Source organism: Apteryx rowi, unplaced genomic scaffold, assembly GCF_003343035.1.
Source record: "Apteryx rowi isolate R43461 unplaced genomic scaffold, aptRow1 scaffold_113, whole genome shotgun sequence".
NCBI classification, from domain to species: domain Eukaryota; kingdom Metazoa; phylum Chordata; class Aves; order Apterygiformes; family Apterygidae; genus Apteryx; species Apteryx rowi.
This window is the reverse complement of record NW_020447342.1, coordinates 2203383-2220048: the sequence shown is the minus strand read 5'-3', so window position 1 is coordinate 2220048 and position 16666 is coordinate 2203383. Positions and strand designations below refer to the sequence as shown.

Sequence of the window (16666 nt, the reverse complement as noted above, 5' to 3'; positions counted from 1 at the left end):
AGGGGGAAGAGGAGGGGGAAGAGGAGGGGGAAGAGGAGGGGGAAGAGGAGGGGGAAGAGGAGGGGGAAGAGGAGGGGGAAGAGGAGGGGGAAGAGGAATAAATATGTTCTTTTGAATAGATCACAGTACGTCATATGACTTACTAACAAACATACAACTTACTAACATATGACACATGACACATTAAGTCATGTTAATGGATGCAGATTCCCTTGAGATCTGCTAAATCAAGCAGTATGGGCCATCTGACAGAGGACCGTATGAGGTACAGTCACCATTCTTCTCACTTGCTCTTCATTTACACATTAACAAGTTCACTTCAAAAAACTAATTAAAATAGAATTTGCAATTTCTCTGCAGGAGTAGGAGGTGAGCAGTCACTTTACTACAACAATAAGTAGTAAGAAAAAATAATCCATATATATAAAGCAGTTAGATAGTCATACAAGTCAGGTAAGACAATCTTCAGATGCTTCAATAGACTAAATTTCTAATTTTGTCTGGAATCATTGAATAATAATGCCAAGGCAAGACAGGACAATGATCAAGGGTGACACTTTTTTTTTTTTTTTTAATGTTTCCTCCTGATTTTATTGCAAATCCTATTTCTAGCTGATACACCAAAACTCAGCCTTGGCTCCAACAGAATACCAACATTTCTGCCTTTGCTTCCTCTCAGTAATTTGGAGTGTTGGTAAGATTCTGTGAGGCTTACAAGGGAGTCTAAATACAGAAACCCATCATATACAAGCAATAGCAAGATTTACAACCTTTCACCTTCTTTGGGCAAAGTCACTTCCAAAAAACCTATCTTAAGGTTTTATAAATAACAGCTGTCCCCAACCAGAAGAAAAGTGTTCCTGTTAACAAAGATGGCTAGGTAAACAAACACTTATGTTTATAAAGTCATATATTAAGGAACAAAATATTTATTTCTACTTCCAAAAGCAAAAAAAAAGAGCAGTAGAAAAAGGAATTACAGGATATATATTTAACACAGGTGGAAACGCAGGCTAATAAAAAAATCTACTACAAGGGGGCCTGATTAGTCACTGTGTCAACTAATATTGTAACTATTACACCTAGAAAAGGTTCCCTGTCATGTCCCAGCAAATGTGTTTTCAAAATCAGATGTACTCTGGCAGACTGGGCGTAAAGGAGAACATCTCTGACCATTTAACAAATCTGTTATAATATTGAGACACATCATGCACAAAAATGGATACCAGCAATTTTTCACCATCGTATTGTAAATAAGCACTAGTGTAGTGATTTGCAGTGTAATTTCAGTAATGGAGACAAGACTGAAGTATCTTGACTCAGATCAGTCAAGTTTCAAAGTATAATACATTATGTGTCAGCCTCAGACTGCATTCTGGGAATTACACATAGTATCAGCCTTTTACATAAAGCTTAAACATTGAAAATCTTACCTGATTTAAGTAGGTCAGGCACTTTTCTAGACACCAAAGGCAGCAGATGCAGGCTTTCAGCATACAGCGAGCACAAGCATTTTCCTAGGGCAGCCACAAAAATGCAGGATAACAAAGATACACAGTCAGAACAAAAGATCTTAAGGAAACCATACTCCTTTCTGTTTTGGTAACTGATACTCAACATGATAACTCATGTGGTCCCTGTCAGTTCTACAGTCCTTTAAGGACCAAATATTCCAAAATGAAACTTCAAGTCACCCACACAGATGAAATAAGGTTAAACTGTAAATATGTCAAATCTTGAGTTTTAGTAACAAGATGGGATCTATTTCTCTTACTTTTCCTTTGAGTTGTGTATGAATATACATAAGAATCATTCGTGGTATCTTCACTAGTGTGATAATGAAAGATCCCTTTGCCACTGTTCCTAGGTGGTAACAAATAAGGCGATTAACAGATGCCAGAATAGGAGTAAATGGCAGATTCCTTTTCTCCCTGTGGAAAAGAAAAAAAGACTAAAGTAGAATGATCGATATGGATTTAATGACATCAGATGAAATTGATGCAAATCCTCACTGAACTAACAGGCAAAAGAAATTTCCTATTCTCATTTTAGCTTTCAGTGAATATTATTCATACTACACCAAACATTGACCATCTGTGCAAGTCACAGTTTTAGTTCTAATGCAATCATAGGAAAAGGATAAGGAATCAGCAGATCTTAAGGGTACTCTTACTAGCAGGTGACTGCATTACAGGTATAGCCAACCACCAGTTCCTTTTAAACTGCACATTTCATGTGGTGTGTAATTCAAACTCTTAAAGAAAAAAAAAAAAGTGAGAAACAATGCAAACACTTTTCAACCAGCCTACTGATAAGCTTGCCCTTCTCCTCCCTCACATTCTGCTTGAGGTCTTCATGAAGACTGTCTTGGAAAAGATGCAAGGAGGAAAACTTCCACCCTTTTATTATGTAAATTCTTTTTTCCAATGTTTTCTATTTCTGATCTAGCTATTCTGTTCTCAAGGAACCAAGTATTAAGTCTTAAAACAAGCTATTATGTTGTAACACAGCTAGAACATTTTTTAAATTTGTCAGATGAATACTCAGTTTCACACAGTCTTGAAGCAATTCCCTCTTACAGCTTGTATTTGTATTTTCTATCAAGCAAGCTATCTCCTTCTCTCTTGCAAAGAACAGTTCAACTCAACATTTAAAGAATGGCTGTTCTTTATTATAAATATGAACATCATAATAAATATATGAAAGAAAAAAGTGTTAGCATTCTGAGCATAAAATATCTCCCCATCTTGGGAGAAAATTATTTTCATGTGTGTTTCATTCAAAAAAGATCAAAAGTAGAATCTTAATTCCATGAAACTAACCTCCGCATAACCTAATCATGAGACATTAGTGATTAAAATATATTTTTACTATGCTTTCTTCCTATTAGCAGTTAGAGCCAAGTGGAAGAAGCTAAATTCTGTTCTTTCTTTGGTACAATCACATAAAAGTCTAACCAAGTTTTGAGTTCTCCACCTGGCAACCCAACCGCTTCCTCCTTTTCAAGTAACTGTAACTGAAGGCAGACTTTATACTGCAGAATCTTGAGATCTGTTATCACCTGAGTTGCAGGGAATCCACCTTGCTGAGGTGAACGGATAGTGAGCATAGGTAAAACATCTCTTTATAGCTAAGCTGATCACATCTGATGTGAAAAGCTGCTGATGGGCAAAACAATGGGAAGGTCCAAATTAATGCCTTTTTACTCTTTTACTGAGTTAATTTTCAAAGTAGAATTGTGCTTTAAAATACAAGAAAGAATAGTAATAGAGAGAAATGGATATTTACTAACTTAAAATACAATTCCCATTAAGGAATGATAGACAGGGTACAGTTAAAAACAAAATCATTTACCTTCAGGTAATGGAAAATACATAAATTTACAGATGAAGCATGAGATAAAAAACTCGCTAAGCCACCTATTTCAATGCAAGATTATCCTTTCTACTCCATATTTTTCTAGTTCTTCACTCAATCTAGTTTTATTATTTACAAGATTACATCCCTGTAATGTCTTTTAATAGCTTCACTGATGCATTTAGTTATTATACTGGAGGACTTCATCATTCATGAAACAGAATTTCTGTCTGTGCATTAAATTAATTCCATGCTGTTGAGATATATAAATATTCTTTTTATTTTTCATATATATGTTACATATATATACACATATATATTTTTAAAGAGATTAACGCAGATAAGCAATCAGGTGTAATCCACATAACAGTCTCAGCTACAAAGAAAAACCTATTAAACACTTGTGATGTGAATAAAGCACTTGAAAAAATATCTGCACACAATACTTAAAAACCCAGTATTTTTAAACAGACTAAAAAGCATATGACAAGAATAGAGTATGGTTGCTGGATATCTTCATTTAAAAAGAGGAGTTGTATCTTGTCAACATCCTCTAACTCATAAGGCTCTTTATCCAGAGGAGTTGCATCTACATTACCTTGAGAACATTGGAAATAAAATTATAATTAATCTTCTAGTTGCTGAATAAGGACAGCCTTTTTTTTTCTTTAAAGGAATGTATCATGAACTGCTAACGTCTAGGATTACATCTGGAGAAGCTTCATTAAAAATCCGCCTTTACAAAAGGTAAGAAGACAAACACTGTGCTTGATTCGTTTTCTCTCCAAACATATTGCGAATAATTCTAGGTCACATACCAAAATGTTATAATACAGATCACTGAGGTATCATTTATTCTCATGGAATACTAACAAAGCACCAGATACCATATTTTTCCCCAAACCCCAGGTCCTAAGCGCTAAAGCAAAAATTCAGGTTTTACTTGAAGATAAATTTTGAACTATATTAATGAAAAATTTGAAAATACAGTATTTGTGCATTCTAGAGTTTAAAATCCCAAAGCTGGTATTCATTCATTTCGAAAAGCTCATGATTCTGAAATCAGTCTCATGCCTCTGTGAAGCCAAAATCCTTGTGCCTGAACATTGGTAAAGCCATTGTTTGATCATTATCATCACCAGCATAGCCTTCTCAAACAGCTAACGGATACATGCGGAGCAGCCAGGATACAGTATACCATGATAACAGAATTTGGGACAGAAAAATAGCAAAAAAATATGGAGTTTTAAAGCACACATATTTTGTATCACTTGTATATTTGTGAATTGTTAGAATCTATGGGAAAATGATGAATCTAATTAGACCTTGAGCAATTTTGTATAAGAAAGATTAATGAAGCACTGTGAATAATTTAAATGTTTTGCAATTAAAATTATCATAATCAATTGCTGCCTGTTATTTTTTAATCTCTACAGAGCTTATCAGCATTAATATTAGAAAAGATGATCTTCCAGGTGCTTTCTACTTCTGTAAACAATCATTCATGTCTTTATGCTGTGCACAGGTTACAAGGCAAACAAGACTGCAAGTCCATAATGCCAATACTACAGTCTACAACCAGCAAAACAGATTTTAAGACTTGATATGATTTAAAAAGGGTTAATACAATTCTACTGCTTGCCAGCTTCCAAGGTAAGTATTTTCCCCAAAAGTTCTATCCCTCATTATTTCTTCTGATTCCATTTCCAGGCCACTCACAACAGAGCTGTCTAAGATGTCCTTACCTTGTAAAATAGTATGTCACAACAGCCCCTGCTACAGTCATCTGCTGACAGGCTAGGATAAACTCGCTGATCCAGATCAGCCCCACCACATGGTACCACCACATGTATTTCAAAGGGCCTGTCATCTGAAATTCGACAAATCCTTCTTCATTTGGGACAGGACTACCTAAGAATAAATCAGAACAAAAAAGGAAATAGTCTTTATTCAGCACTTATTCTTTCATCAGCTCAGAAAGAAGGACGCATATGGCGTTAGTARTACATAGTCATTTACAGAGGAACCACTCCAGCTTCTACTAACCCACACTCCTCTTAAAGATTATTCATAAGAAAGATACTGGTTTTGGAACAAACAATAATGGCAGTTTAAAAAAATTAAAAAATTTTGAGGATACTCAAAATCCAGCAAAATTTCTTTTAATTTTTAGCCATAGGGTTAAAATTTCCAAGAATAACCGGCAGCAACAAGTAGCAAGAATTATTATAACTAAACATAATAAAAGGAAGTTGTTGTAGTCATTTTTAATTTTCTGTCCATTGCTCTGTTGATATAATTTACACAGTGAGAATAAATATTAAATTTGGATTTAGACGTCAACATTAGTAATCAATTTTTTTCCCCAGTGTTGAAGGTATCCATGCATGTATTTCAACAATATTTGTGGCTTAAAAGGCATTTACAAACATGAGGAGTTGCTACAGAGATTATAAAAGTAGATTTTCATACATTTAGAAGTCCAGGGACTCTTTGTTTAATCTGAATAGCGCTATCATGTATAATGACTGACAGTACATGTCAAAACCCTACTAGGCAAAGCTCTATTTCAATATATTAACACACCTTGAAAAATTTCATCTTATCCAATATAGTAATGCAAATAGCTGATGAGATTCAGATAAATACAGGGAGTGAGGACATATCAGATGTCTAGAATAGGTTTAACTTGTAAACCATTGTTTTGTCTTAGTATTGCAGTACCCCTTCTATCATCTTAGATATATTTTCACACTTACATAAAAAATAACATTTTCTTGCAAATAAACTGAACTATCAGAATAATTTTGTTTTCATCAGCAAGTTAATTTTCTCTTTGTAAGTGTAGGCTTATTATTATTATCTTTTTAGGTAACATGCACATTTTTGATTCTCCTGGTTTGGACTGAAAAGATCTGGCCCTATTTGTGCAAAGATTATGTCTAACTGATATTAGTGAAGCTACTAAGYGCATATAAAGTTAAAAGCATAAATCAGTCTTAGCAGAATCAAAGCCAATTTAAGAGTTCTGTTATTAAAATATACACATCAGTCTAAATTCTGTAACTAAATTCACCTCTGTGCAGTGATCTTAAGTCACAAACTGAAATGTGGGATTGGGACTTCAGTTATTTTCAAAGGCAAACATCTTTTTGACTTGCTGTTCTTTAAATAATACATATAGCACATCATGTAATGAAAACTACAATTTCAACACTAAAGTAATGAGAGCAAGAACACATGAATTTTGCCCCTAGCTGAAAATTCAGGCCAAGAATTCCAAAAGATTTATCTTGTACTACCATGAAATAGCTCTGTGACCCAAAATATCGCTACTTTTGGATTAGCAGTAAAAAAATCAATTTTAAAGTTCTAAGGTTTTAGTAATGAATGATGATTTCCCYGGCCACAGTTTGAGGCAAAATAACACACATCTCCTATTTTAAAAGCAGTTGCTAGACTGCCCTGCTGAAATAACTAAGATTTCGATCAACAGGATTGAATAATTCTAGAAGCTCTTGTCAGGCCGTTAGAACAAGTAGAGCCCTCTCAACTTTTAGGCTCTCCAGAGTGAGGAGACACTCAGAGAATGGTGGCTGCTCTCACAATACAGTGTACAAACAACTGGGAAAAAAAATAAAAAAAAATCAAAGAACATCTCACTAATAAACCTGAAAAATACTGGAATAATACTGGACATGTAAACTACGAACAATTGAAAATTGCTTACAGTATATTTACATTTTGGGAGACAGTCAATGATTCAACAGCCTTTTCATTACTATGTCTCTATCTGTGTAAGAACTTGCTGAAATACACTACCTTCTATCTTTAGATGAGACTAGCTGTTTTTAACCTGTTTTTCTAAAATCAGAGAGAATTATTTGCAAACTTATGGAAGTCTTAAGATTAATGGACTCTTGTGGTTATCAACATGCCAACTTGCATCAAATCAAAAAGCTGGCCTAAGACACAAAGTAACATACAAGACTCACAAACATGCAATAACTTTCCAGACATACACTGAAGTCACTGAAGCAGATGAAAAGAGGACACAAAGTTTTTTTTGTTTTTTTCAGAGGTTCCGCCATGCTTTTTAACCAAATCCATCTGAAACTGTACAAAAATAAAGTGAAATTTAAAATAAGCCTGGTAGCTGCTTACCTGTAGTACCAAGGAAAAGCAGGACGGTGATCCAGTACGTCCAGAAGAGGATAAGCGCAAAGAATGTCCAAAATGGCTGGAAGACTAGCAGTGGCAGGTGAATGAAGACCTTGCCGGCCACATGGAACAAGGCAATGGTGAGAGCTACTCGTTTGCGCATAACTAACATTACCAAGAACAAGATAACCTAAAGGAAGAAGTTTCCAAATGACATTTTAGAGAAGTGAAAAATAAGCCAGATATAATTTTGTGCAACTAAAATTTTCAAATACAGCAATTAACACATGTTCCTGGTGGGTGATACAGCTATAAGCTTACAAGATCAAAATTCAAATCTTCTATCAGCTTCTTCGAAGAGAAATTATTCTTCAAATTCTATTTCTGGAAATTCCAATTTCTTATTTATTTGGAAGTGATCTTAGATTGAAGTGACTAGGCCAGATTCTACACTTGCATTGTACAGACCAGTGAAATCAAGAGGACCGCAAAGATTTAACAAGGAACACAGTTTAACATTTATTTTTGGACAAGGTATAGTGGACTTGTCAGGTAAGTCGGTTAAATATTGTCAGTTTTTAATGAAGTCAGTAATTCTGAAACAAGGAATAGCAAGGCCAAAAGAAGTTAAAATGTTTCAGTATTGTTAGTATTTAAGTTTACAATGATCCCTCTGTAAGTGGAACAACTTTGGGAATAACTGTTTTCAGAAGTATGAATGGTCTAAGGACTGTTAAATAAATTGAAATGATGAAGTACCTCTGAATTGGAAACCTAACAAAAATCTTGTGAGTGAAAGTGGATTGGGGGTCCAATACTGCACCTATTCATGGATGTCCCTGTGGACATTTTAGAGTAGAGCAGAGCAGCTGCAGGGCCAGGAATTCTCTCCTGACACTAGAAGAACAGRTGTTACAGAACAATGCCTGGAAGTAAAAAAAAAATCACAGCAACTCAGCTCGTAATAGAAATAGAAACTCTTCAAAACCACATGTGCAATATAAACCTTTCACCTGAATGAAAAAAATAAAAATTAAAAATTAAAAAAAAAAAAAAAATAGAGACAGCCAGTAAGAGAGAACAGGAAAATAATGTAGTCTTAGCAAAACATACCGTGAAGACTGTTGCTGAAATGGCATAGATCAGAAGAGCCTGAAGATTGTCTTTGGCTATTTGAGTCTCCACAGCACTGGCAGATACTCGTTGTTTAGCATAGAGCCACCACAGGACTCCTGTACCACCTATGTTTTGGAGTAAAAATGAAAAATAAATTTTTTTTCTTTTATGGGACACAGTCACACTACCTAGCACCAAAAAAACAGTTTTTTTTCTTAAGTCTAGTATGGTATAGAATATTCAAGGGCACTGATGGCTAACCCAAAAGAAACTTCTGAGGATGGAGAAGTGCTCAGGTCTCCTCTCTTGCTCTCTTCCAAAGTGGACACTTTTCACAGCCTGACCCCACTATGTCCATTTAAAAGACCTGTAGCTCTTTGCCTCTGTGTTTTAGGGTGAAGCGCATGAAAGGACTAGTCCATAGGGAGTCCTAGAAAAGGTTACAGCTCCCATGAGATGCAACAGAGGATTAAAAAAAAGGAAAGAAAGGGTGAGGGAGAGAAGAATGAAATTGCATGGTGGGATATATTTAGGAAATTAGGACGGGAGAGAGAGAGAGGAATCATTGGATGAGGATGCAAAATAACAAGAAAAACAAAAAAGAAGAGGCTATGACTCCTGAGAAGGCTAATGGAAAAGAGAAGGGGAAGCCCAAGTGCTAAAAACAGCACCTAAGGTTCATGACAGATAGCTACACCTGCATCAAGAAAATGTGGAAAAACACTAATGAAAAGCCAAGGAGGACAAAAAGAAGTACTTTACAGTATACTAACCCCTACTATGAAATTCCAGTGCCTTATAGCCAGAACTTCCTTCTCATATTCTGGCTGCCATTCCAAGACAGGGAAATTCTCTTAAATACTGGTTTCCAACTCCTCAGTGAGTTAACCTTTCCCTTGGACAAGCTTTTTTGCTTTTGRGTTCCCTTCTCTGTTCTGTTTGTATTTCTCAATCAGCTGCACATGCTGCTCTAAAGAGCACAAGACTTTGCAGAAGGTACTTATTTCAGTCTAAAACTAAGGATACTCTTGGTCCCTCCTAAACAAACAGCTGGTACAGAATAAGCAGCATGTCTCACAGAAGACATGTTCTTGCTCAGTCTGTGTAATGGATGTGATTTTTCAGAACACAGTAACAGATGGCAATAAGACAGGTCATTCAACTCTTTCAATCAGCACAGTTATTCAGCTTCTGAACAGAAGTGAAAAAAAATCTATTTTTTCCTTTTCCTCTTCGATCACAAATCTTGTGACCAATAAGCACAAAAACTAAGTGATCCTGAAGAATTTAGTTGGTCTGCTGAATATTTTCCAGCCTTTGCAGTCATGAATTGCAAGAAATAAATTACAAGTATTTCCTAATTTAATCACTCCATCTTTGCTCCTTCCCTGCTCTTATCTGCCTATACATTTCGGCTTTGTTACTGAGTATCAGTAATAGGAAACTTTAGTTTCACAAATGTAAAAGATGATGTGATGAAGTAAACCTAGGAGTTGAATCATTTTGGGTAACAAAGCTGGCATGGCTGGCTGCATTTCATACATATCCTAGGTCATACAGGACTTCCTGGGTCACATGGAAATATGAAATTTTGATTTAGAGGTGAGAGAAAACCACCTATAGGTCCTCACCTCCGAAACAGATCTTAGACATGCTTAGGGACCTACTCAGATGGCTGACAGGGCTGATCYGTCTGTCAGGGTTAACACATCTGCATAGCATCCTAAAGCCCCCTGAGGAAGTCTAAACAATACTTGCCAGTTGATYCCTGCAGGCTGGAGTATGCCCAGCAGGTTGTTGTGCCATCTGACACACACAGACTGTTTGCCTGCTCACCTATTTTGAAGGCAGGAGTTTAAGCAGCAGGTCATGTTTAGGGCTGTGTTACAAGAGCTGTGAAGAATACCCTGTATTGCATACAAGGACTCCAGTGATTTAGGCTGACAGGAAGTTTGCCTGCCAAACAGGAGGTGCAGCAAGTCTCTAAGTAAGGAGCGACACACAATCTGGTAAAAGACTGCAGTTACAAAGGTGTCATTTTTAACAAATGTCTTGAAGGGGTTCAAAGGAAAGCAGAAGGGAGGGCATGGTCCTTAGATCTGTGTAGGATGTAGCTGACCTGTGGATTTAGAGGACAAAGATTAGAACTGCATTCTCAAAAACTGGGAGAACAACAAGACTTACCGAGTGATCCCAGAATGACAAGAATTGTTAAAATCCAGACAAGTACTCTTGAAATGTACCTGATTATAACCATCAAAATCATGGACAGCACTGCAAAAGAAGACAAAATAAAATAAGCAGAGCAATTATTTCAAGGAGAAACGAACTCCTCAGTTCTCTCACTACACTAGATAATTGCCTTTCAATTAAATTTTTAGGCAGAGAGATATTTTTTTTCCATGGCTTACAAACTCACTGCTCAGATAGGAAAATAGGCACTTCTACAAATCCTGCTTTGGTGCTGCCAATTAAAACAAAAAGAGCATAAACACATTTACATGGCACATTACATACAAGACATAATGCATACATACAGAGATGTATTTAGACAATGACAAAACAAACAGCAAGACATGACAGAACTGCGAGTCTAGTAACATGACCACACCTACAGAGGAACAGAGCAGAATTCACATTTAAATACACTTGCCAAACAAGTGCAGACAATGTGATGTCTACTTATTCCAAAATGACAGATTGGTGAAAAGTAAAAAAAATATAGCTTTGTTCTTTATTTTCAACATTCAAAGTGGGTTCTATAAGCTTTGTTGATACAGTTCTACTGTCATCCAGGAACAGCATGTTAAAAACCCCTCTTCAAAGTTAGATGACTAAGAGGTAGTGTGTGCGTGCATGTGTGCATGCACGTTCACATTTTTGCACACATTTGTGTACAGCAGTTACACTTCCACATGAAAATAACTGGAACCAGGCTTTGTGAATCACACAATCTAACAGTTAGCTTAAAAATATTCTGTTTAACTATGGGAGTATGTAAAAAATATGAAAACTATCATACTTTTTCCTCCTTCAAATTAAAATTTATTGTATGTAGAACTCTGTACTGACACTAACCCAACAGTAGCACTGCTAATTCAGCCACTAGCTGTCTGATTCTGAATATTCTTTTTACCATCATATCAAATTACTACAGCTGTCGGTATAGAGGATTAAATAGCTCACTAGTTATAACTGAAAAAAATACTCAACGGTGTGACCTTTTTTTAAAATGGTATCTATTATCCTCTTTTTTTTACCACAAAGGTAGACTAAAAACAAGAGGACTTCTTTTCCTGGAGGAGATTTGCAGTGGTTTTTTCTTTTTCTTTTTTTTTTTTTTCCCTAAACCGCAGGTTGTTCATATACACGGCTAGTATCCAGAGCTTTTCATTTTAAGATTAAAGACTTTATACTTAGGAGTAAAATCAAATTATTAAGAAAGTAATTAATGTGGGTGAATGGCATTCAACCTTAATTTATAAGACTTCGTTAAAATTGCACTTCAGCCTGGTGCAATATGAGTGATATGAATTATCACTCTATAGTCCAGAAACAGGCATTTCCCAAATGTAGTAACCATGCAGCATCTCTGTGCTGCTGGAAATTTCCTGCTCTTCAGACAAAGCCAAGATTTTCAAAGGTCTGAACTTTTTATCTTCCAGTTTGCGGGCAGGGGACAAACAACACAACAAATGGGCATGTAACTTTCCTCGTTTTCCTTTTAACGTTCTCAAATCCCTGTAACAAATAGTTAAATCAAAACATTTTAGAAAAGCGTGTTACTGTGCACTTCTTGCCCAGTCTTTTCTATTTGGAAAGGGATTAGGATTGGCAGAAGATGAATGAATACTATAAAAGGGCAAGGTGAATATTATAATAAAGAGGACAATGGGGATGCTCTGTTAACTATGCCGAAAGTAATAATGCCTATTCATCTGGTCCACAACCTCTGTATCAGATCAGGGAAGAGGAGGAAAATCAGAAAGGCACATTTATACTACTTCCGAAAAAGTTATCAAGCTGTCATATAAAAAAAGCATTCCGAATAGTTTTCTAAGGGCTCATTGCTATTATACATGTTTTCTGCTCATATTGTGCTTAGAGGGTGTTAACAGTCTCCTACTGCAGTACTATGAAATAGCTAATAATGAGAAAAACAATTACCTAGTGATAACAAGCAAAGTCCCATTATAATCTCTTTGCTGGTCATAACTCCACTAATCAGCCTGTGTAAGACACTACTGTCACTGACAAAGGTGATCAGGGCCTCTGCAAACTTGGCATAGCAGGAAATGTTCACAGGAGCACAGCGATGGAAGAATGGAATAGGTGCACTGGTGACACAAGAAAAAAAAAAAATCAGAAAAAAAATTACTCCTACTTAATATAAATGCCACATCAACACACAAATGAAAGGTGAATAGATGCAACCACTCCACCCTCATAACATCATAACCAGGAACTGTGTGTTGAATGCACAAGTGCTGCTGAAATGAGGATGACCATAATGGCATGTGATGCAGTTCTTACAAGTAACCCTGTAAGGGTGGAGTGCACATTGCAATAGGATATTACCCTCCCATCCTTAAGAAACAGCAAGGATTATAAAATAAATGTTTCTATTTCAGCTTAAGCATCTCTTATTGAAGTGATGAACCAGCAGCTGAAACAACGCCTTTGACTCATGTTGGAATACTGGCCCATATCTGTACTAACAGAAATCCAAGAATGACAGTTCTCTATTTGGAAGAATACATTCTATGCTTAAAGAAATCAGCATTTACAACCATTGCTAATATACTTCTTCTTAGTCTTCCCCCRTACTAAGCTTGCTCTGTAATCAGAAGATTACAATAACAGTGATTATTTTCATTACCTTTGCTAAAATTACGCACTATATTCTTTGTAAAACATGCAAAGATATCTGTAACTATTTCATTGTTCTTGAACCGTTTTGGAAGCATCCTCTCCAAATATTGATGTTATACATTAAACTTCTCATAATGCTCAGCAGAACTTGTTATGAAGCCCATCAGAAGAAGATACAAGACTGTAAAAACTTCACTTTAGAAGCGGGTAAAGAAGCTGCCTTTCTTGCTCATAAACTACGTAAGATCTCAAAGTGACCTATTTCTTATTTTGATCAATCTTCTCAGTTGCATTTAAGACATGTTCCATGAATTATATGTTCTTTGCTGCAATTGGATCCAATGAATAAAATGTCTTTTGTATTAAGTTAGTCTTTCAACCTCTAGGTTTGTTTTCTCCACCCCAATCTTATTTAAAAGATTCCAGTAGACTGCAGCAGCAATGCACATAATCTTTTGAAGCTTCCCCATTTCAGCCTCCAAAACCAATGATTTCCTGTACTCAACTGCTCTTTGTTAATCCCAAATTCGTGAAAAATTCTAACCCTCATTTAAAACACATAGTGAGAAAACCAGCTGCCATAGGAACATCCTTTCTACGTGTTACTTTTTTTTTGGGGGGGGGGGGGGGGGGAAGGGGAGGAAGGTGCCATGCTGAAAACAATGTGTGTGTAATTATTCCGCACAGAAATGGGGAGAAATTGTGATCATCTGTCATAACATAGATAATTAATAGATCCTAGGTTTTTGTGTGAAATGACAGACAATTCTAAATTATATGGTTTTAAATTCACTGGGCTAAGCAGGTAAATGCATTGGCAGAWGCTCATATTGATGCTCTACTTTTGGTTAGTGATGAAGACAGCAGTTAAACACAGCAAGTAATTGTGTATTAGTCACAGTTGTTAAAAACCAAATTAAACCCATAATGACTGCATATTTAAAAAGCAGCCCATATACCCTCTCAGCCTTTTACAACATACCCAATTTTGGCATATGCAGCATACAGCAGTTATTTATATGCAGTGAGACTGGGAAACATTGAAATTGAGAGTTTTTTCTAATTTTTAATTATTTCAATTTTGCAGAAAGCCTAGAGCATATAACAAGTTTTCACTATCAGTGACAAAGCTCAAATTTTGAGCTTCAGGTAAGCAAAGAACTCTCATTCCTGTGTCTGAATAAGCAAATGGCCATTCTGAAAATGGAAACTAATAGGATTAAAAGCATGCAGTTCCAAAATAAATGCTAAAAGAGGAACAAATGCTTTTTGTGCAGACTTCTGTATTACCACTCTAAACTCCCTTATGCTGTGGCAATTTCACTGCACATTTTAAGTTACCGACTTTTATGTGCAATAATTAATTTCTAACTTTGTTGTAATTAACAAAAAAATGATGTTAGTGGTTACTATGAGCTTTCTTGAATAAATGGGACTCTTGGGACCGACCTTTTGAGATTTGCTATTTCAGTGGTTCTGACTCAATGAGTAGGTTAGGTAAGATGTCTTGATTAATAAAAAATGAAATAGATCTATTCTCAGTGACCTCTGCTACTTCATATGGCCTATTCATTATACCTTGAGATACTACATACCGAAGTGGAATGACAGGTTTCTGAAAATGATCTGATACTTAATCATGACCAAGAGCAGTAAATTTCAAGCCAGAAGATGATGACGACAAAAGCTGCATTTTTAAAGCAATATTCAAATGAACAAAAGTCCCATCTAACTGTTCAAGCACTGGCATTCATAGGAGAGCTGGCTTCTCTCAGAACTACCTCCAGGCATATACAGAAACATGAGTGTGGGGAACCTGGATGGAATTCCACTGTTGTCTGCTCTTTAAAACCTCTGTAAAACAGCTCCTTGGCATAGCTCTGCAGAGTTGGTTGACAAACAAATGATGCAGGGAAAAGCTGGACAAGTTTTCTTCCAGACCCCTCTATTCCAAAACTAGACAGTGAAATCATGCTCTACTGAGGGTGAGAGATTCTAGGCAAAGTTACTGGAAGAAATACAAATTGCAGGCTCATTGCTAGGGAGTCACAGCTGGACAGTGCTTTGAAGCTGAAGGATCAGAGTCCCTTGAGACATGAAGCCTCAACCGTAAGCCATGAAGAAGTCTTGTCATCAAATAAAACATCAAGGGACAGTCCTCATGGCATAAGCATCACCATTCCATGGACTTAATGGGAGTCACATCATAGTTCATACCTCTGGCAGATCAAATCTGAGATAGGGAGTGTTAGATAAGTTCTCCCAGAATGCCTCAGCCCATAGGCTGTGGATCTCTAATTTGTCTCCACGATTCAATTTTCCCTTCAAATTATACTAATTTACTCAAATAATTTAGCTAGAAAAATCTCAAAACCAGAGTTTACAGATAAAATATTGGCCTTTTTTTCCCTTTCCTTTTAGCATTAAACTCAGACTTTTCAATTTCAAAAAATTTTCAAATGCATTGTACATTTTATTCATACTAAATAAAAAAGCAGAAACACTCCACTGACATAATAGCTTCTTCAGAAATAACTCATGAGGTAGTTTTTGYGGAGAATTTACACAGTATCATTAAAGCTATGGCACAGTGTTCTATCTGCCTGTTTTCTTATTAAGCTACATTTGTTCAGACCAAATGACATGGGAACACACAGGAAAAGTTAATATAATTCTGGCAAAATTCAAGACTGRCAAGCCTTTTCAGCATGCAAGCTGGCAATGAAGTTTTCATTTGTTTTTGTATTACAGCTATAAGAACTAACTTAGCTGCATGGAATATTGATCTGCTGTGGGGAAAAAATAAAAAAAATTGTTAATATTCCAGCTGTTACTTATTGTCACTACAATTAAAAAAAAAAGTCACTGGATAGGCTACCATGCAAACAAGATATATCTGAAACCAGTTTCTACAACTGACCGGATTATAACACTTAATACAGTTGTAACAGAAAATTGTGCAAGAGGCAATAATCTGCAATTCAAGTCTACCATTAAATGTCTGAGAAGCCAAAATATGAAAAAACACATGATTCTTGCTGAGTGAGTGGTATTATTGAGTGGTCTTATTTTGGAGCTACAATCCTTTCTCTCTATTTAAAAAGAAAAACAGCCTAGGCTAGTATTTTAAATAATAAAACTTGGCCAATACGTTTATAAA

The 16666-nt window shown here is 36.0% G+C and overlaps 1 protein-coding gene across 3 annotated transcripts in view; it reads right to left on the bottom strand.

Moving 5' to 3' along the window:
• Nucleotides 1-16666, bottom strand: part of SLC44A1 (solute carrier family 44 member 1) — a 69823-nt gene that overhangs the window by 13546 nt on the left and 39611 nt on the right. For all 3 annotated transcript variants that reach the window (XM_026078197.1, XM_026078205.1, XM_026078215.1), the window contains exons 6-12: nt 12802-12971; nt 10819-10908; nt 8632-8759; nt 7522-7708; nt 5103-5268; nt 1775-1931; nt 1434-1517 (exon numbers count right to left, since the gene is read on the bottom strand). In XM_026078197.1, coding sequence (XP_025933982.1) covers nt 1434-1517; nt 1775-1931; nt 5103-5268; nt 7522-7708; nt 8632-8759; nt 10819-10908; nt 12802-12971 — 982 coding nt within the window. The remainder of the gene's footprint in view (nt 1-1433; nt 1518-1774; nt 1932-5102; nt 5269-7521; nt 7709-8631; nt 8760-10818; nt 10909-12801; nt 12972-16666) is intronic.